Raw genomic sequence first — 19,429 nt, 5'->3', positions numbered from 1 at the left:
AGCGGAAAGCGGCTGCTCGTCTTTTGGATCTCTCTCTGCAGAATTCAACAGGAGTGTCGCAACCTCTCGACACCACACCATGAAGTTCCGTGCAAAACAATGTATTTTCCTTTTTTCTCTTTACTTTCTCGGTGTTGTCGCAGAACTCCATGGTAAGTAGGGGTGAGGGGGGTCTCATTTATTTGCACATGAGAAGAATCTGATGTAGATCTGTCTGCACCGAATATCACACTTTGGCAAAATTGTTTTAAAATAGGTCTCAACCCGTATGTGTGCTTTGGTTAACATGGGTTTATGGGCGTGAGTGCTGGTTACATTTTACCTACTTGATCCCTGTGGCTAAAGCCAACAGATAACAGAATATGCCAGTTATAATGACTCAGCTTGTATAGGAGGGAAAAGAAGAGATAACCCCCCCTTAACTCTCATTTCTACATTTCTACATACCACAGAGCTCCAGAGGAAATCAGCCCATATATGTGCACACTGAAAGTGGAGCATGCAATCTGAGAACTGTAGGCTAGTCAGGACTGTGAGTGGGTGTGTTTTATACTATAAATGTCTGCTAAAAGTCTGTTGATAAGACATTTAATTGTCCAGGACCTCAAAGTATCCCTCCCAACACACCATATCCAACCATCAGTTTAAACTGAAGTTTTAAAGCTACTCATAAAATCATCAAACATAAAAAAGGTTATCCTGCATAAAGTGGTGTAGTTAAAAAGAGTTTACTCCGGTATTTTTCCAGAGACGCAATTCTGAAGTGCAGGTATGCGCTCAATGTAAACAAAGCGCTTTTATCTGTATACTTTATTCCACAAATGTAAGTGTAAACACAACACATGGAAATTGTTGAACTTCTTGATCCCAAATGGCTCTTCTGTAAACGCCACCATTGTTGGCCTGTCTTCAGTCACTTCAGCTGGTTCTGTAGGTAAACAGACACTTTGTGGCAGCAGGCAGCCGTTCACAAAGTTTGCTTACAAATTGTTAATTTAAGGACACAGTAACCACTGATTTGAGACAAAAATTGTGCGGATTTTGTTCCAGTGTGATTCCGATTTAACCATCTGAAATCCTAACAGCACCGGAAGTTCACACAAAGCTTGGGAGCCTTAAAGGTGAGTATGTGAGCGTAAAAGGGAAGGAGACCGGGACCCACGCCTTCCTCGGCATCCCCTTTGCCAAGCGCCCCGTCGGCCCCTTGAGACTGGCTGCACCCGAACCTGCGGAGGGATGGGAAGGACTGAGAGACGCCACCAAGCAGCCCAAGATGTGAGACGTGCGCCCTTCGGTTGATCCCACACCGGATATTCAGCTCAATGCTTTTTGACAAAAATGTCTCCTTTTCAGGTGCATCCAGGACATTCAGTTTATTAATGAACTGGAAGAATTATATGGGGTCATGATGGCAGATATTCCAGACATTTCAGAGGACTGTCTTTACCTGAACGTTTACGCTCCTGCGAACAGAGCCCACGATGCCAAGCTCCCAGTAAGAACCATCGCTTGAGTTTGTCTTATTCTCTTCAGCTTTGAGACTCAGCTGAATGAATCAAAGCAGACTTCCTGAAGCAGTTTGGTTTTAAGCTTCTTTTTCACAACTTGACACAATGTCTTGAGGTTTTAATAAAATGTCTGTAATGCAAAAAATATTCATATTAGATCTTCTTTTATGCCTGAAATAATCTAGGACAAGTCTTTGTGATTGATCCGTCGGTTTGACCTGTGCTGCAGTAAAAGCTGCAGTACAAACAGAAGGCAGCAGCAAAAGGAGCATCAGCTAAGCTCAGTAGAACCGTCAGGATTTAGAAATTTGACCATTTCAAAGTATTTTTTGTTCATTTTGCCAACAGCAACCGGCGTTTATCGATGTTATGTAGAGAAATAACCAAGTTGTAGCCTTTTTTTTTCATTTTTTCAACAGAGTTTTAACCAGTTTTAGTGTTTGTCAAGGTCATTAGGTCATGGTAGCCATCTTGAATTGGGTTGACTCTAAAAGTTAATCAGTTGTAGATGCACGTTTAATGATTACTTTCTGCACGTTGCACAAAAATAAGAAAAAAAAAGTCCAATGGTTCATGAGGTCATTTAGTCACAGACACGAGCAAAAAGCAAAAACATAATCAGCTGCCGCCACCTTTTGGCAGAAAGTAATAATTATTGCCTGTAATTTTCATATGGCCCTCATGCCACTGAAATTGAAAAGCCCTGGTCTAGTTTATTAAAACACCACATCACAGTTGGAAATGCTGAGTAACGTTACAGCCAGCTGGACCATTATTACATCAGCTATAAACATGCTGTATTTCCTCAGCCATGTTTAAAGTCCACAAACGCTGTCAGTCAGCTGCTCTGTTTTATTTATCTTCAAGCTGATGTTGCTACTATAGGGCTAACACATAATTAAATTTAGCCTGTAAATTTATTTATGTGTGCTTAAATTTAATTATGTGTGTTAGCTTATAGTAGCAATAATAGCAGCAGCATGCATTCTGTTTATTTATATTTGTGATAGCAGCTTCTTTTAATGTTCTGATGGTGCATTCAAAGGCAAACAAGGGATCAGATATTCCAATTTCCATCCCAATAAAAAAAGAGGTTTAAACTTGTGGTGGAGATGTAAAATATTTGACAGTGCATGTACGCAGCTGTTAGTTCATTTGGTTTTGAAGTTAACACAACATACAGCTTCACCAGAATTTTCAGTTATTAGCAAAACATCAAGCAAGTCTGAAAAAAGTTTTTGGTTTGACAACTCTGAGGTCGAGTGAACGCAGCATGATTTGAAGTTTCAGTGATGGGAGGAAGGGGCTTCGACTCTGAGCTGGGAGCAGAATCTACTTCCCCCTGCATGTCTGAACCACACATTTTCACACTTAGGGGGCCCAAAAAAAGTTACAGGGGGGATTTTTCAAATTGAATTTAAAGTGACTTATTTGCTCTAAAGCAGAAAGAAGTAACACATTTCACTATCTCCTTTAAATGTTTTTAAAAACTCATAATGACAAACTGAATATTAACTTTCATCTTTAAAACCTCTAAACACAAAATGGCATCTTTACTTTTGTTTCCAAGTCTGTGTGAGGATTAGTTGATGTAATGTTAGTTAAGATGAGCCCGATAGTTATGAAAGATATTTTTGAACTCCAGATCAAGACTTTTTGTTACCATTTCAGGTCATGGTGTGGATCCACGGTGGAGGCTTCACGGTGGGGTCTGCTTCAGTGTTCGATGCTTCTGCCCTGGCTGCCTACCAGGATGTGGTTGTGGTCCTGGTCCAGTATCGACTGGGACTTCTGGGCTTTCTTAGGTAAACGAACAAACTGTGAATATATCCTGATGTTGATCAGATCTGTACCACATGTCGGCAAGTATTCAGCAACTCTGTGTTTTATGCAGCACGGGAGACGAACATGTTTCAGGGAACTTTGGCCTTTTGGACCAGATCCAAGCCCTGAGGTGGGTCAAGGAGCACATTCACAACTTTGGAGGAGATCCAGATCTAGTCACCATATTTGGGGAGTCTGCGGGCGGAGTGAGCGTGTCCCTTTTGGTGCGAATTGATCTGGAGATGAAGTTTATTGTTAGGAAAATCTTCGCTAACAGAATCCTTTTTAATTGTGCTGCTGTTTGAATGCACAGCTTCTCTCACCATTGTCTGATGGGCTGTTCCATCGTGCCATAGCTGAGAGTGGAACAGCTGCTATGGGTGTGCTTATATCGAATGATCCTGTACCAGCAATGAAGGTTAGTTGTCAAAAGGTTTAACATGTGCGCATTTTTCTGTGCATCATATTGAGAAGATTACAGCGTATTTTTTTAATTTCTACATAAATGAGTCTGTATTTGTCATCAGATGGTCGCAAACGCATCCGGCTGTAGCCACGAAAGCACAGAGAAGATTGGTGCCTGTATGAGAAACCTCGATATCAAGACCATAACGGAGTTTGTGAAGGTGAGATGTTGGATGAAAAGTTGATGGGATTTAAATAATTTTTTTCTAAATGTTTACATGTTTTCTGTTTGTTTGTTTGTTTTTGCTCAAGAACCCTATTTTCAGATTTCCTATAGTTACTGATGGACACTTCCTGACAAAACTTGTGCATGAGCTGTTCCACAAACACGAACTCCTCACCGTGCCTTTCATGACCGGCATAAATGACCATGAAGGTGGATTCATCCTGGCTAAAGTAAGCACTTGAATGTTTACTGACATTTGTGAGAAGAAGTTGCTAATTTTCAGGTTTTCTATGGTTGCCTATTTCTATCTGATGTATTTGTCATAAGTTGGGTCTCCTTCTTTAGGCCTTTGCGCCTCCAGACTGGACCGAAGGAATGGATCGAGAGCCCATTGTGAACACAATGTCCGTATTCTACCCTGATGTAAGACGGTTTCTGATATGTCAGTGTTTTTTGTTTTGTTTCTTTTGCGTGATCAGTCATCCTTAACAGGCCTTTTTGAAATTATTTTTGTAAGCCCAAAGATGCATTCATCAGAGATCTGATTGTAAACGAATATATCAAAGCTGGCAAAGACCGAGTGAAAAACAGAGACGCGTTCATGGAGCTGCTCGGAGATCTCTTTTTCACTGTTCCAGTAATTAAAACGACAAATGCTCACAGAGGTAATTATTTTAAAGACATTGGAAATCATTTGAGGGTCTGACGGTTACTTTCACTTGTAACATACTTGTTTTTGTACCCTTAGACGCAGGCGCCGCTGTATACTTGTACGAGTACCAGTATCCTCCCAAATTCCTGCAGAAAAAAAGGCCAAGCTTTGTTAGAAGTGACCATGGAGATGAGATCTTTACGGTGTTCGGACTTTGCTTCACAACTACCCATACCAAACTGGCTGGTAAGTGTGGTTTATACAAACTCACAAATGTCTGCTTTGTCTTTTGGATTATATATTCCAAAGTATTCCCATACTTCCAACAGCAATAGGATAACGACCTTACAACACATGCAGTTCTATTTTATTTTCACTCTTCTGTCCGTGTGATTAGCATTTTTTTTTATCAGTGAGTGCATCTGGCTTCTTTTTCCCCTCTCCGGGATATATAGTGTTTCATGGGTTCATTGTCAATTCAGATGCATGTCCTGAGGAAGAGGAGGAGTTGAGCAGAATCATGATGAGCTACTGGGGCAACTTTGCTCGCACAGGGTAGGAATTACTGCCTGTTTAATGTTAACAGTATTCACAGGGATAATGAAAAGTAAAGAACTTTTGTCTGCGTAGGTCTCCCAATGGAGACGGCCTTGTCCATTGGCCGAAATATGGAGCAGAGGAGGAATACCTGCAAATTGATTTGAAGAAGCAGGTAACTGGTCACCACCTGAAGAAGGACCAGTACGTCTTTGTGACTCAGACTCTGCCAGAGAAGAAGAAGCAGCATGAGCAGAGTATGGGTCACATCTTTCTGTTATACACTTGTGTCTTAGTGTGGGAGTTAAACAGTTGAGGGGGAGCGACATCTGTGGTTACATTATCAGTTTACAAGCAGATAATAAAGACACTGCGGTATTTATTTGAATATTTAGTAACACCTATATCAGGGGTGTCCAATCCTGGTCCTCGAGGGCCACTATCCTGCATGTTTTCCTCGTTTCTCTGCTCCAACACACCTGATTCAGTGGTTAAATGACCTCTTCTTGTTCTACAGAAGCCTGTTAATCACCCATTGATTTAAATCAGGTGTGCTGGAGCAGAGAAACAAGTAAAACATTCAGGATAGTGGACCTCGAGGACCAGGATTGGACACCCTAGACCTATATCATCTGGCTTCTAATATAGGAAAAACATCCATTAATGGCACTATTTGTATCCCTGCATACATTCAGCAGTTCTTTATAAATATTTACATAGCTATTGTATTAGTAATATTGTTGATTTGCTTTTATATTTATTAGATAATAATACCTTGGAGTGGCACTTTGATTCAGTGAATTCATTGGGAAATTGGATTCTCAGACTCTGAAGTGTTTTTCTGATATTTGACTAAAATCCTAACAGCACTGGAAGTCCACACGAAGCTTGGGAGCCTTAAAGGTGAGTATGTGAGCGTGAAAAAGAAGCAGCTCGGGGCCCACGCCTTCCTCGGCATCCCCTTTGCCAAGCCCCCTGTCGGCCCCTTGAGACTGGCTGCACCCGAACCTGCGGAGGGATGGGAAGGACTGAGAGACGCCACCAAGCAGCCCAAGATGTGAGACGTGCGCCCTTCGGTTGATCCCACACCGGATGGTACTTTCAGTGCTTAAAACATGTCTCCTTTTCAGGTGCATTCAGAATATGTCGCTTGTTATGGAACTGTTTGGAAAACTTGGTGGCAGCGCAGCACATGCCTTCGACATTTCAGAGGACTGTCTGTACCTGAACATTTACACTCCTGCGAACAGAGCCCACGATGCCAAGCTCCCAGTAAGAACCACTGCGTGTATTTGGTGCAGAGTCAATATCTAGACTTTGAGAAAACAATTTGTTTTGTAAGAGAACACATTAGACTGCTTTTTCACAAATTGCAGTGTTACAGTATCAGTGCACGTTATCTACCCCGTAACAAGAGCTATGTTCTTGCAGAGCATCCATCTTTCAAGACTGTTGCACACAATAAAAAAAAATACTCTGAGTAACACTGGAGGACACACAGACTTGCCCCTAACAAACTGCTAGAAAAAGTATTGCCAGTTTTATTTTTAATTACAGTTATGTTTTCCTCATCCCAGGTTTGGGCACAGGTAGTAGATATTGATTCCTCAATTAGGCACCGTATTCCTGCCGGTGGTGTGTCAAATTGGTCTGGTTTATTAAAATCGCTGCACTGCAGCTGCAAATGCTGTGTAGTGTCACGGACAGTGAGACCCTTAATACACCAGCACTAAAAAGAACATAACCAGTCCATTTTTTTGTTTGTTTGTTTTGTTTTTGTTCTAATCTGATTTCAGTAACTGAATTTAAATGTCTTCCAATATTATCCATCCAAAATCTTTTTTCTATTTTTATTGTTTTTTTTTTTTGTTGTTGTTCTTCATGTTGTTAGTTTTGTTGATGGTGTTGGGTGTGGTTACATGAAATTAACTTCACAGATACTTTAAGCTACATCACTGTAATGTTTGCCCAGATTTATAGTTGTATTTGCTGCCACATCAGGTTTAAATATCTGCCAACTTCAGGAACAAAACTGTTGTAATTCTTTCAGTCATAAACTTTGGGATTCATCGTGGATCCATTCGTCTGCTGTCAGTTTTTACAGACCGATGTGAAGGGCTGCTGCTCCTATGAGTTGTTTAAACAACGTGCACTGTTTGCTTTGCAACGGCAACTTCTGTTTCTCACTGGTGGTGCATTCACTGGAAAACAGGAAATCATATGTTCCAAATGCTAGCTGCAAAAAAACAACAACTAATAATGCACTACTACCCCATCTCTTTTTGAAGTTAATAAAATATATATTTTAATGGGGTTTTGCAATTACTAGCAAAACCTGAAGAAAGAGCAACAGTTTAGTTTAATCTTCTGACTTCTGACTTCAGACTTGTGTGTGGTGAGTTCAGTAGGGAATGTATATCTTTAAAGACATTTAAATACTTTCCCAGGTCATGGTGTGGATCCACGGTGGAGGCTTAACTATCGGTTCTGCTTCAATGTACGACGGTTCTGCTCTGGCTGCCTATCAGGATGTGGTTGTGGTCCTGGTCCAGTATCGACTGGGATTTCTGGGCTTTTTCAGGTAAATGTGTCATTAGCACAAAACATATTGTGATTATATTCCAGATCTGTGCCACATGTCAGCAAGTATTCTGTAACTCTGTGTTTTATGCAGCACTGGAGACGAACAAATTTCTGGGAACTTTGGCTTTTTGGACCAGATCCAAGCCCTGAAGTGGATTCAGGAGCACATTCACAACTTCGGAGGAGATCCCAATTCAGTCACCATATTTGGGGAGTCTGCAGGCGGAGTGAGCGTGTCCCTTTTGGTGCGAATTGATCACGATATTTTTAGTAAAATTTATGTGATGCCATTGCAAACAGAACCTTTTCATTGTCCTGTTATTTTAATGTACAGCTTCTCTCACCTTTGTCTGATGGGCTGTTCCATCGTGCCATCGCTGAGAGTGGAACAGCTGCTTTGGAAACACTTCTTGTACACGATCCTGTACAAGTAATGGAGGTCAGTTGTCAAACGTTTTAAAGTGAAAACGTTTTCTGAATGAACATCATTTCACGTTTTATTATTTCTAAATGAAATTATCTGTCATCAGATGGTTGCAAACACAACAGGCTGTAACTTTGAAAACAAAAAGAAGACTGGTGACTGCTTGAGAAACCTTGATATTGACACCATATTGAAACTTGGGAAGGTGAGATGCTGCATTACAACTGAGAGTATCATTAATCTTAAACAAAAATTTTGATTTCTTCTGTTTTACTGATGTTTTTCCAGTGTTGCCACTTTTTTATTTTTTACACATTTTTGTCTCAAGGGTATAATTTTGGAATTTCCTTTGAGTGTTGATGGCCACTTCCTGACAAAACCAATAAAAGAGCTGTACCATAAACTTGAACTCAACACTGTACCATTTATGACCGGCATAAATAACCATGAAGGTGGATATCTTCTTGGTGATGTGAGTGCTGAATTAATTGTGTAAATCAAGTAGTTGCTTATTTTCAGATGAGACATATATTGATGAGCTGTATATTTGTATTCAAATCTGATGTCTTTTTCTTTAGATCTTTGCGCCGCAAAACTGGACAGAAGGAATGGACCGAGAGCCCATTGTGAACATGCTGTCCATGTTTTACCCTGATGTAAGACACTCAGTATCTGATGTCAGGGCTTTATTTAGCTTGTTTGCATGATCTGTCATCTTTAACAGGCTTTCTCCTCCCTTTGTTCGAAGCCCAAAGATGCACTGATCAAAGATTTGATTGTAAATGAATATATCGGAACTGGCAAAGACCGTGTGAAAAACAGAGATGTGTACACTGAACTGCTTGGAGATTTATTTTTCACTATTCCAGTAATTAAAACTGTAAATGCTCACAGAGGTAATTCTTATAAAGATTTAGCAAATCAGTTTAGTGTTTGGTAAATAGTTTCACATATATCATACTCCTCTTTGTTCCTCTAGACGCAGGCGCCGCTGTATACTTGTACGAGTACCAGCATCCTCCAACGATCCTGCAGAAAATGAGGCCTAGCTTTGTTAGGAGTGACCATACAGATGAGATCTTTATGGTGTTCGGACATTGCTTCTCAACTACCCACATTAAACACGGTGGTAAGTGCACTTTACACAAACTCGCATATATACGCGCTGACAAAAAAAAGTTAGGCTCCCAGAATGAATGCTCTGATTTAGACGTGAGGCACGCAGGAGTTACATGCAAGAGGACACGCATGTTCCGTGATGAAGGTTCTGGTCACCCAAGACACAGCACTCTGTTGTTGTATTGTCTGCCAAGCATTAAAGAACCCAGTGATATCAGTGCCTTCCACCCGGACACAGACTCGATACAACACCCAGCATCATTCCGCACCTTGTGTCGACACGTGAAGAGACACACAGCTTTACTTCTGTCATCACAATGTGGGGAGCTATTGGGTTTGACTTCAGGTCACCTCTAGTGATTTGAAGGGACCCTGATGGCATAGCATTAAGCCATTGACCTCCAATTTTAGGTCCCCCCCTCCTGTAACAGCACCCTGGTAGTGTTTTTACATGACAAACCCCATCCATCCACACATGGCACGTGTCTGTTGCTTGTGTTACATTCCCCCATGTAACGTGTGGGATCAGCTCTTTAAACACCAGTACCAGCCTGCTGGATCTCAAGGGCCAGCTCTAATAGCTGATGGTCAACTTGTCACAGAAGAGGAGGTGAGGACTGTTCTGCGCTGAATTACACCTTGTAACTAGGCCTGAGGGAAAGCCACACCCTGCTGATCTGGAACCAGCAGTATTCCCATACTTCCAACAGCAATAGGATAACGACCTTACAACACATGCAGTTCTATTTTATTTTCACTCTTCTGTCCGTGTGATTAGCATTTTTTTTTTATCAGTGAGTGCATCTGGCTTCTTTTTCCCCTCTCCGGGATATATAGTGTTTCATGGGTTCATTGTCAATTCAGATGCATGTCCTGAGGAAGAGGAGGAGTTGAGCAGAATCATGATGAGCTACTGGGGCAACTTTGCTCGCACAGGGTAGGAATTACTGCCTGTTTAATGTTAACAGTATTCACAGGGATAATGAAAAGTAAAGAACTTTTGTCTGCGTAGGTCTCCCAATGGAGACGGCCTTGTCCATTGGCCGAAATATGGAGCAGAGGAGGAATACCTGCAAATTGATTTGAAGAAGCAGGTAACTGGTCACCACCTGAAGAAGGACCAGTACGTCTTTGTGACTCAGACTCTGCCAGAGAAGAAGAAGCAGCATGAGGAGAATATGGATCACATCGAGCTGTGATGCGCCTGTTTTAATGGGGGGATGAATACATTTGTAGTCCCCAAGTACATAATCAGTTTATAGGCAGATAACTTTAAGCACTGCTGTTTTTTTTTTTGAATATTCAGTTACTCCTTTATGACTGGGCTTCTAATATAAGAAAAGCATTTCTTCACTTGTATTATTGGTATCCTGGGATTTATTCTGAGCTTTATCATTTCTAAAAAAGGAGAGTGTGGAGTTTCAAACTTTCAAACTGAGATGTTATGTAAGCTAGCTTCACGTGCAGATTAAACTCGCTCTCCTCACAGTGGAGGCTCGTTGGATGAGAAGCGAAACGCCTTCAACTGCAAAATAGAAGTTCAGTTTTGTTTAACCTTTTTTTGGATTTACAGCAGCATTTTCTTCTGTGACTTTGCTACATTAAAGTAAAAAATGAAGCACAAACACACTGGACAGCGCAGTGAAATGATCGACAGAAATGACTTCTGTACGTCTAAAACGTAAACCACTACACATTTTATTCTGTTATAATCATTTAAACAATTGCACTGAAGTAAAGTAGCTGTGAAATAGAGAGCATCCATCGAGATGATGCTTAACTCTTGTGTGATAACGTGAAACAAACTTAAACCCTCATTGAAAATAAACTGATGTGACAAAAGGAATTCTGTTGATTTCTTTTTTTTATTATTTACTGAGAAGAGTGCTTAAGCTGAAAAGCTCCCTGAAGTCTGATGTGAGCAGTTCAAAAGTTCAAAATTAAATTTTCCATTAATTCAGCTGTATAGCATTTATAACAATACAAAGCAACACTTCAAAAGGCAAATTATTCAAAGAGCTGGGTTTACAGGAGGAATATAAATAAAGAAAAAGTTGAGCTGAAACTAATATAAAGTGACAAATCAAGGACGCTTTAGTAGACACCTTTTTTTTTTTTTGCAAATGTTAGTAGAAATGCAAGTCTGATTTAAAAAAAAAAAAAAAAAAAGAAATGCTGGCCACTGGTTTTTGAATGATTTTATCAACTGCCCAGAAAAGTGCACTTGGAGTAGAAAAGCTACTGGGCATCACCACCAGGCCGTAATGAGACATACAGACATTTACTTGAAACTTTAGGATGTTGGTTGGAATTATGATCTGCTAGCCTTGTCACAGGTTGGGAATCATCGAGGGAAGGTGGAGGTAAAAGCTCTGCAGGACTAAAGCCAGGCAAACACCATGTCAGGCATTAAAACAAACAACACATCCACTACATTTTAAAAATGTGATGAAACATTTTGACAGAAGCATTTGTTCTGGTATTTTGATTAATTACAACTTTTGTAAAGGTTAATTTTTTCTACTGCAATACAGCACATCTTTGCATCTTATATAATAGGCTAATATATTGGGTGTGGTAATATTAAGTGATATGCATATCACTGCATAAGATAGTTCTTTAGTTCAAAGGACAAAAATGTGTTGGTCAGGTCAAAACTAGGTGATATAACTGCAGTCTTTGAAGAGATGGCAGCTCAAAACGTTAGGAAACCGAGCAGTTGAAAATTTATATTTACGTTAAATACATTTGATGTGAATTTGTTTTGTTGAACGTGTACTTTTGTCCTGCTTTGTAGCCAAGAAAAGCACCTGAGATGTCCTTTTTTTAATGTCTCTACAGCCAAAACAAAAAGAAAAGCAAGGCATGCTGCTTAATTAAAACAAACCTGTTCAGACAGTGGTTATGAGTGCAATATGAATAAATAAACGCAGCATGCACTTGAACATACTGGGCACTGAAGTTGGTATAATACTATTATATAGCAGAATACATTAGACACCCTCATTCTGTTTTAAGCACTGTCGGCTACAGACCTTTTTGGAATCACAGGCACATACAGTTTGCTCCTTAACAGGTGACAGAAGTGATACCATTGCTTTTTTTTCTGCAGGGAATAAATAAATTTTATATGACTTGTTATCATGCTGCACTAGAGGATGAAGGTCACATCAGGTTGAGGTGATAAAACAGTGACTTGGGAGGCCCTTCAGAGTGCATGTACAGGAGCAGACGGGTAAGTGTGCAAGGTCAGGGTGGACCCGGTCGTTACACAGTAAAAAAAAAAAAACCTTGTACAGACAGAACCCGGAGAGTTAAGGTCGTGAGATAGCAGAGGTGATTCACGTGTAATGGTTGCTTCGCCTTGCAATGTGGGTGGAGCCTTAAAGCTTGACGTATCAGGATGTCCAAGACTGCATGTTGCGCAGCATGGCCTCAAATCGCTCCATGCTCGGGGCGTGAGCGTGTTCTAGGTGGTCCGTCAGCCGACTGTACAGGCTGAACGACTTCAACTCCAGCCAGATGAAACCAAAACGGTCCTCGTCAAACAGCACAAAGAGCCCCGGGGTGCGCTCTGGACTCGTAAAGCCGTGCCCAGCAATCAGGCCGGTTCCATAGAAGCTGAAACAAACACATCACACACATTTAATCAATAGACATCAATTAGATCTGTACCACTAACAAACAGGCAATAGCAGAGTTTGAACAGAAGAGACCATGTTCATTCTGTCCCACTTGTTGTTCAACAAAATGAAAAAATATATATATATATTTATAATAATTTTATGGTGCATTATAGAAATTTTTAGACAGTTTGAAGAATGTTGCTTTAACCATCTGCATGGATAACTCAGTAAACCCTTTAGTCCTAAACACAAAGTATTATCTGTAAACTGTAAGCGGAGTCCTCACCATTTCCTGCAGGTGCGAGGGTACACCTCATTGCGAGCCATGACCCCCAGAGGCAGGACGAAGGGCAGGGCTTCAGAAGAACTGCTGCTCCCACTGGGGCCCAACTGGCAGCTGTCTGAAGAGGCACCGTGGTCTTCCTCCATTTCTTCCCCTTCACTTGCACCCCCACAGGCTCCGTCTGCTGAGGCACCGTTGGCCTGTTGTTCTACCTCCCTCTGTTCTTCATCATGTATCCTCATAATAATCCGTGACAGCTCCTCAATTTTGCGCTGTTGCTCCAAGTCCGGGAGGACCACAGGTCGACTCAGGTCAATATCCAGTGTGAGTTGCCCCGCAGGAACATTCGGGTCTCCCTGTATAAACAGTCAAAATAAAACTCAATGCTCACATGCATTACGCAGTAAGAAAAAAAAACTCAGATTCTTAACAGTGATTGTTCAAAAAACTCACAGTGAGTTTAGTGGCTCTTGCAGAAGTCCCATGGAAACTGAGCATAACAATCTCCAGGCCGTGACTACCATATGTGCCTTTAAATAAGCCTGGCTCTAGCAGATCCGAGGGCATTGAAGGAGGCAAGTAAATCCGCCGGTACGTCAAGCAGTTACTGACACAAAAATGCACAACAAAGCCGCAGGTCAGAACAACCTCTACTGTTAAACACATAAGCATTTAACTCAGTGAAACTTGATATCAGCCACGAAAAAAGCAGATTTTAGGGAAGAAAGCCATACTCATATTGACTGGTATAAATAAATTTCATCAGGATGAGCTCCTGCATGTGTTCATGGAAGATTTCTTCCAGCGTACGACCCCACTCTTCCTCCAGCCAAGTCCTAAATTCCTGCACAGACAAACACACACACATGCGCAATAAAAAGCTTAAAAATGTAACAATATAGTACAAATGTTCAAAAAACAAGATAACAAAGATAACAAACCCACTTCCTGCCTGCCTCCTGGCATCCGGTGATAATCAGTCTGATTACATTTAGTTGAAAATTCATCCTTCTTTACCGTCTAAAGTAAAAGAATGACACAATTAATGAGGTATATGGAACATCACTTGGAACATTATGCTCTTTATGCCCTCACCTGTATATCTCCTTTGTGGGGACCCCTGTGTCCATACATACACTCCACAGTGGCCTTTTTGCTGTCCAACAAGTGGATACGAAAGAGGGGCCGCCTTCTCATGGGATCTTCCACACGGGGATCATGAGGTGGCAGATACATCCAGCCAATGATGAACAACCCATCCACCTGACAGAAATATATGAATCATTTTTTTCTGATCGAACATATGTTTTATATGTAAAGCTTTTAAGTCATAAATGGTCATTTGATTTTCTTTACAGGTTTTCATGCAAACGAGATCAACAAACTGTGAGCGCAAGTCATTGTGCTTTATCTGTCCTATGTGAAACACTTACCACAACATTTAACAACCCACCATAAGGACCTATGTCAGGCTGCCAGAGGCCCAAAATGTGCCTGTAAGGGTGAAGCACTGCAACACAAGAGCACAACAGCACACCGTACTGATCAGTTTCTGTAGTGCTACAGTCATGGTTTTCTAGGAATTACTGTGCAAACTTGCAAAATGCAAACTTTAAAACCAGTCAGAATATTTTAGTTTGTGAGGTGTGAACCCAAAGAGATGAAAGCAAAAACTGAATTTGTTCCAGTCAGTCAAGTTATGTAACAGCAGACCAAGCGATCCACGCTCTGAATTCAAAGTTAATATGCAAGCAAACAATGCTGAGTAAAGGTACTGATACATGAACCATTAGCACAGGAAGTGGAGCACTGCTAGCATCATGTGTTTGCTAACTGGATCAATATAAGCCCCCCCCCACACACACAACCCGTCATGCTGCAGCATGTACATACGGTGTGTGTACACGTCTTTATAGTCCATGTTCTCATAGTCTGGGAGGAGCTTCATGAAGCGTCCCGACTTCACCCTCAGACTGACACCTGCACAGGCACAATACAGGCATGTGTAGCGCAGCCATGGACCATGGTGGGCTCTCTGATGGATGGACTAATGTGCCGAAATATCTAATTTAAAAAGCCACCAGCTGTTGGCACCACTTGGTTTGGTTTGGTACGTTTTGTTAAAGCTGATGTTTTAAAAAGCAACTGGTGCTGATAAATGAGGAACAGATGGGGAGGAACACAGCTCTTTTTATATTATACCAACAGCAAACAGGGTTTAAGTAGGGCAGAGAAACTACAAATGTGCTTTCCATCTGTTGTGAATCAAAAGTCCACATTTCTTCGTTCTATTTGGATGAACTTGAAGCGGAAAGGCAAAACCCAATGTGTGCCACAGAAGTGGAAATGAACTCAATACATGATAATGAGAGGCAGAAGAGACGCGACACTGACGTTTGACGTAGAGGTCTTGGCTGGAGACTCCTCCTGCTTCCATCTTCCTCAAATCCTCATTCATGCCGAACTCTGGAGAGCAGAAACAGGAGAAGAAATCACTTTTTTTTAACTATAACTATACAGTGTAATAATAACAGCAATGGAAACTTGCATATAGTTTCAGTCATATTAGGGTCTGTGTTCACTGATCTTCAAAGTCATCTAGCTAACTAGAACAGTGTTGTTACCAAATCCAAATAATATCTGAAGGATGGTCTAAATTTAAAACCACATCAGATGAACAAAGAATCTGTAGAGGAGTCACAGAGACTCCACATTTCATTTCTAGTCAGCTGACACAAACTTGGCTGATCACGTTCATCTCAGTGTTTACAGCCCACAGTCGTCCAGAAGCAAAAACTAACTAACTGTCTGCAGCTTAGCATCAAACCAAGCAATCAACAGAAACTTATAAGTATTCTGGAGATTCTGTGTTTTCATCTGGACTTTTTATAATATGAGTGCATGTTTTTTATATGAACTACTCAGGTCTAACTAAAGCCTAGATTCCTTTTGTGCAGTTATTATATTTCCTCATGCGTTTTTTTAGGACTTTGATGGTAGCTTTCCAAGCACTGAAGTCAACACTACTGGTAGAGAAACGCTCAGCTGCAGTAAATGCACACATGCAGACAGATGTGAGGTGGGACTGACTGCTTCTCTGCTCTTACTGTGTTGAATTAGAGCCAAGTCGTTACTGTACTCAGGGTCGTGGCTACGGGTGGGCCTGGCTGGGCCTGGCTGGGCCTGGCTGGGCCTTGGCCCACTCAAACCAGCAATGCTGACATGTTATCACTGGAAGTTGCTTGTGTTGTTTAATTGAACCGGCTAAAATCATATTCATGTTGTCAATCAAAGCTTTAGCAGCCTATTACTACTGCCTTGGTAGTGCATACTGGTGGCCATAAACAACAACAAAGAAACAAAACAAAACCGTGGACAAAAACAGTTCTTCGTGTATCTGTTACAGGTCAAAGTGATTGAGCTAAAAATCTACTGATTCTGGTCGCATGCCACAGGCAATCGGTTCGTCCATACTTGAATGTACAAAAAATGCCAAATATACCAAATGGACTATTTAATACCTGCCAAACGTTGTTATCGTAGGAATTTTCCTAAATGCAACTAAAGAAACACATCCCTCTGAAAGTGTTTATATACAAGGACTGGAGTCCTTGTACGTGAGTATGAACAGCTGCTAATGTCCAAAGAAAAACTTTCAAATAACTTTACAGGTTTCAGAGATTAAAAACTCTGGCTTGTTGTCTGTAAAATATAAAAAAGTTATCAAGAGTAGCTTCAGACTTTGAAGAACATGTTCGTGCAAATTTATATTCTTTGACTTCATTCATAGATTTGCATCAAACTTAGTTGTCGTTTTCATAAAAAAGTAACTAAATCACACTGAAAAGGCCTAGAATCCTGCCTGTTGTGTTTTTTATTTATTAATCTATGCAACCAATTAAAAAACAACAACAACAAAAAAAAAAATCTACCATGTACTTTTAAGTTATAGTGATGTAAAAAATGAAAGGGCTCTTACACAAGACTGGAGAATGAATTGGTTCATAGTGTTTCTATTGAGAAATATTTTCATAAACGGTTGGGAAACAGGGCCAGATAACCTTGTCCTCTCTGTAAGACTATGCAACAAAATGTAAGTTCACACAGCGTTTTGTTGCATCACTTGCAAACAAGCAGAACATATTTGATTTTCCTAATAACTTACAAAACTACGAGTACATTAAGATGCAAATGCTGCAGCAAAGCCATATGATTGATTCTATCTTTTATTAATGACTGCAGGTTTTACAAATTGCATTTTGTTCTAATAAAAATGCAGCTTTTCAATATGTTACACAATCGTTTCTCCTAGACTGATGAGTCAAAACATCAGCAGTATAAGATTAAAGAAAATGAAGGGTTTTATTTGTATATGGTATGAGGAATTTGAGTTTAGCCCTGCTAGGCTGCATCAAAACAATGATCTGAATTTTTAAAAGGAACTGATTATAATAAAGCTAAAGACGAATATAGCCAGGCCTGCATCTTATCAGCTGTAAAGAAAGGCTAACAGAAATGAAAGACCGTGTCTATTATTAGAGCTTTAAATACCAACGTTGTAATGACGTAATGATACTTCCTCCTCCATGTTTCCAGGTACATTCTGTTTATTATGAAATGCTTTCAGGTCAATACTTTCAGGACACTTTGAAGCCTTATTGATGGGTTTAGTGAAGAAACGTGTATTTATATGTCACCCATCGCGCTGGATCCCAAACCAAGTATATTTATTATAGTATTATATTTACCTTCCATACAGCGCCTTCTCCAGATGGTTTCCATGTTGAGGATTTGTCTGAATTTCCTGCACACCAGTGCGACATTCGGCAGAACTGTTCCGGGAAGCAGGGAGAATATTTCCACCAGAAGCTCCGGCGGTAACTCCGCTAGCGACTCTGGGTGCTGAGGTCCGGAGCTGGTTCGAGCCCGACCGCTGCCATATTCGCGAGCGTCACTCGGCCCTGCAGTGGCGGCGACGACGCCCCCCGGGCCTCCGCGGCGGCCACCTGTCTCGCTTTTCCGCGCGCCCACGATCTGCTCCCCTTCCTCCTCGTCCATGTCGGAGTCGCTCCCTCCCTGGTCCTGCTGGTTGCTCCGCTGTCGCCTCCGGCAGCTTCGGGACTGACCCACTCCGCAGAGCCTGGCACAAACAGCCATCCGTAGTCGCAAAACAGGCTATTACGTCACTGCCACACTATCTGTCAGCTGCAGTCTCATCTGAGCGTAGCCTCGCGAGCTCGAGGAGAGACGTAGCTCCTGACGTCAAGGTGCTCGCGCGAAGAGCGTTTGTTTCCTTTATCTGTCTGAACAGCCGCTGAATGTGTACACAGTAAAATAAGTAAGACAAACACTGCAGCCTAAAACAAGACCGCCCACTTTAACTCGCTCTATATTTAAGATGTCAAGAAATAAAAACTTTTAATACTTTCTTGGTCCCTCTGCAGTCGCTTTTTGTAGGTTTGATCAAAACTATATCTACTATGATACTAATATATATTTTTGTCTGTTCTCCTTTGCAGGAGCCAACTCTTCACCGGTTGCTCTGTCTGACGGAACCGGGGTTCGAACCCGCAGCCTCAGGATTACAAGTTTCCGGCGCTGGAGTGATACTGATAATACTGATGCTGACCCACTAATAGTTATATTAGCCACGTTATTAAAGGAGCTCATTGCACAGTCATGAAGACCGAACAAAGAAAGAAAAACAAATCATAATGTGATGAACAAAATCAGCACACTATTTCTCTCTTTTCAATGGTTAAGAAGCAAAATCTGTGCCCGGGTGCCAGTTTGTGGCGCCTTCAGTCTTGAATCAGCTGCACAAAGATTTAAAGTGGGATAGTTATAATATTACTTTTTCAAAAATACAGAAAGGACTCACTTACAGTAATCCTGCATAGCCCCTTTTATTAAAGGGGTTATAAATGAAGTTATTGGGACTGCTCTTTTCTGCAATACAGCATTAGTTTGAAAGGGTGAAGCTAATGTTGCATACTTTATTAGACCGTGGCTGTACTGTGTATTTTGCATGCCAGTAACATGTCTGACGTGGCAACACATCAGTCAGACATACTGTAATAGTATTAATGTTCACTGGAAACTATTCTCAGGTGGCCTCCATTGTTTGTGTATTGATCTTCATGGTCTGACGTCACCCACAATCACATAATCAAAACTAACCAATATGAAACAAAATTATTACTTGCAGTATAAATTTAGTAATATATAAACTGATGCCGATA

General features: G+C 41.0%; 2 protein-coding genes across 3 annotated transcripts; one reads left to right on the top strand and one right to left on the bottom strand.

The window, feature by feature from the left end:
- Positions 1-19: 19 nt before the first annotated feature.
- ces2b (carboxylesterase 2b) lies at positions 20-11,447 on the top strand. The gene is made up of 25 exons (XM_017423000.3): positions 20-152; positions 1,086-1,275; positions 1,354-1,495; positions 3,180-3,313; positions 3,403-3,556; positions 3,646-3,750; positions 3,860-3,958; positions 4,050-4,193; positions 4,309-4,386; positions 4,481-4,628; positions 4,712-4,861; positions 5,098-5,170; positions 5,246-5,409; positions 6,020-6,209; positions 6,283-6,424; positions 7,600-7,733; positions 7,827-7,980; positions 8,070-8,174; positions 8,266-8,364; positions 8,488-8,631; positions 8,738-8,815; positions 8,908-9,055; positions 9,139-9,288; positions 10,143-10,215; positions 10,291-11,447. The coding sequence occupies exons 1-25, from the start codon at positions 80-82 to the stop codon at positions 10,475-10,477; spliced, it is 3,258 nt and encodes a 1,085-aa protein (XP_017278489.1). The 5' UTR covers positions 20-79; the 3' UTR covers positions 10,478-11,447.
- fbxo31 (F-box protein 31) lies at positions 10,961-19,415 on the bottom strand. 2 transcript variants are annotated; one of them, XM_017423002.3, is made up of 10 exons: positions 17,936-19,415; positions 15,582-15,653; positions 15,081-15,167; positions 14,621-14,697; positions 14,283-14,450; positions 14,133-14,207; positions 13,922-14,031; positions 13,641-13,794; positions 13,191-13,543; positions 10,961-12,899 (listed from the first exon to the last, which is right to left on the bottom strand). In XM_017423002.3, the coding sequence occupies exons 1-10, from the start codon at positions 18,342-18,344 to the stop codon at positions 12,677-12,679; spliced, it is 1,728 nt and encodes a 575-aa protein (XP_017278491.1). In that variant the 5' UTR covers positions 18,345-19,415; the 3' UTR covers positions 10,961-12,676. The 2 variants fall into 2 exon arrangements, with proteins under 2 accessions (XP_017278491.1, XP_017278492.1); XM_017423003.3 differs by lacking the exon at positions 15,081-15,167 and having other exon boundaries at positions 17,936-19,411.
- Positions 19,416-19,429: the final 14 nt, after the last annotated feature.

The sequence above is a fragment of the Kryptolebias marmoratus genome, linkage group LG11 (genome assembly GCF_001649575.2).
Source record: "Kryptolebias marmoratus isolate JLee-2015 linkage group LG11, ASM164957v2, whole genome shotgun sequence".
In the NCBI taxonomy this organism is placed as follows: Eukaryota; Metazoa; Chordata; class Actinopteri; order Cyprinodontiformes; family Rivulidae; genus Kryptolebias; species Kryptolebias marmoratus.
The sequence above is the reverse complement of the archived record's forward strand: the minus strand, read 5'-3'. Positions and strand labels throughout refer to the sequence as shown.

Excerpts from the sequence above, each read along its gene's own strand:
- ces2b (XM_017423000.3), top strand. The coding sequence starts at position 80 with ATGAAGTTCCGTGCAAAACAATGTATTTTCCTTTTTTCTCTTTACTTT. Across the intron at positions 3,314-3,402 it reads GGACTTCTGGGCTTTCTTAG|CACGGGAGACGAACATGTTT; the intron begins GTAAACGAACAA and ends TGTTTTATGCAG. Across the intron at positions 3,557-3,645 it reads GAGTGAGCGTGTCCCTTTTG|CTTCTCTCACCATTGTCTGA; the intron begins GTGCGAATTGAT and ends TTGAATGCACAG.
- fbxo31 (XM_017423002.3), bottom strand. The coding sequence starts at position 18,344 with ATGGCTGTTTGTGCCAGGCTCTGCGGAGTGGGTCAGTCCCGAAGCTGC. Across the intron at positions 14,698-15,080 it reads TAAAGACGTGTACACACACC|TGCTTCACCCTTACAGGCAC; the intron begins GTATGTACATGC and ends CTTGTGTTGCAG. Across the intron at positions 14,208-14,282 it reads CCCACAAAGGAGATATACAG|ACGGTAAAGAAGGATGAATT; the intron begins GTGAGGGCATAA and ends CTTTTACTTTAG.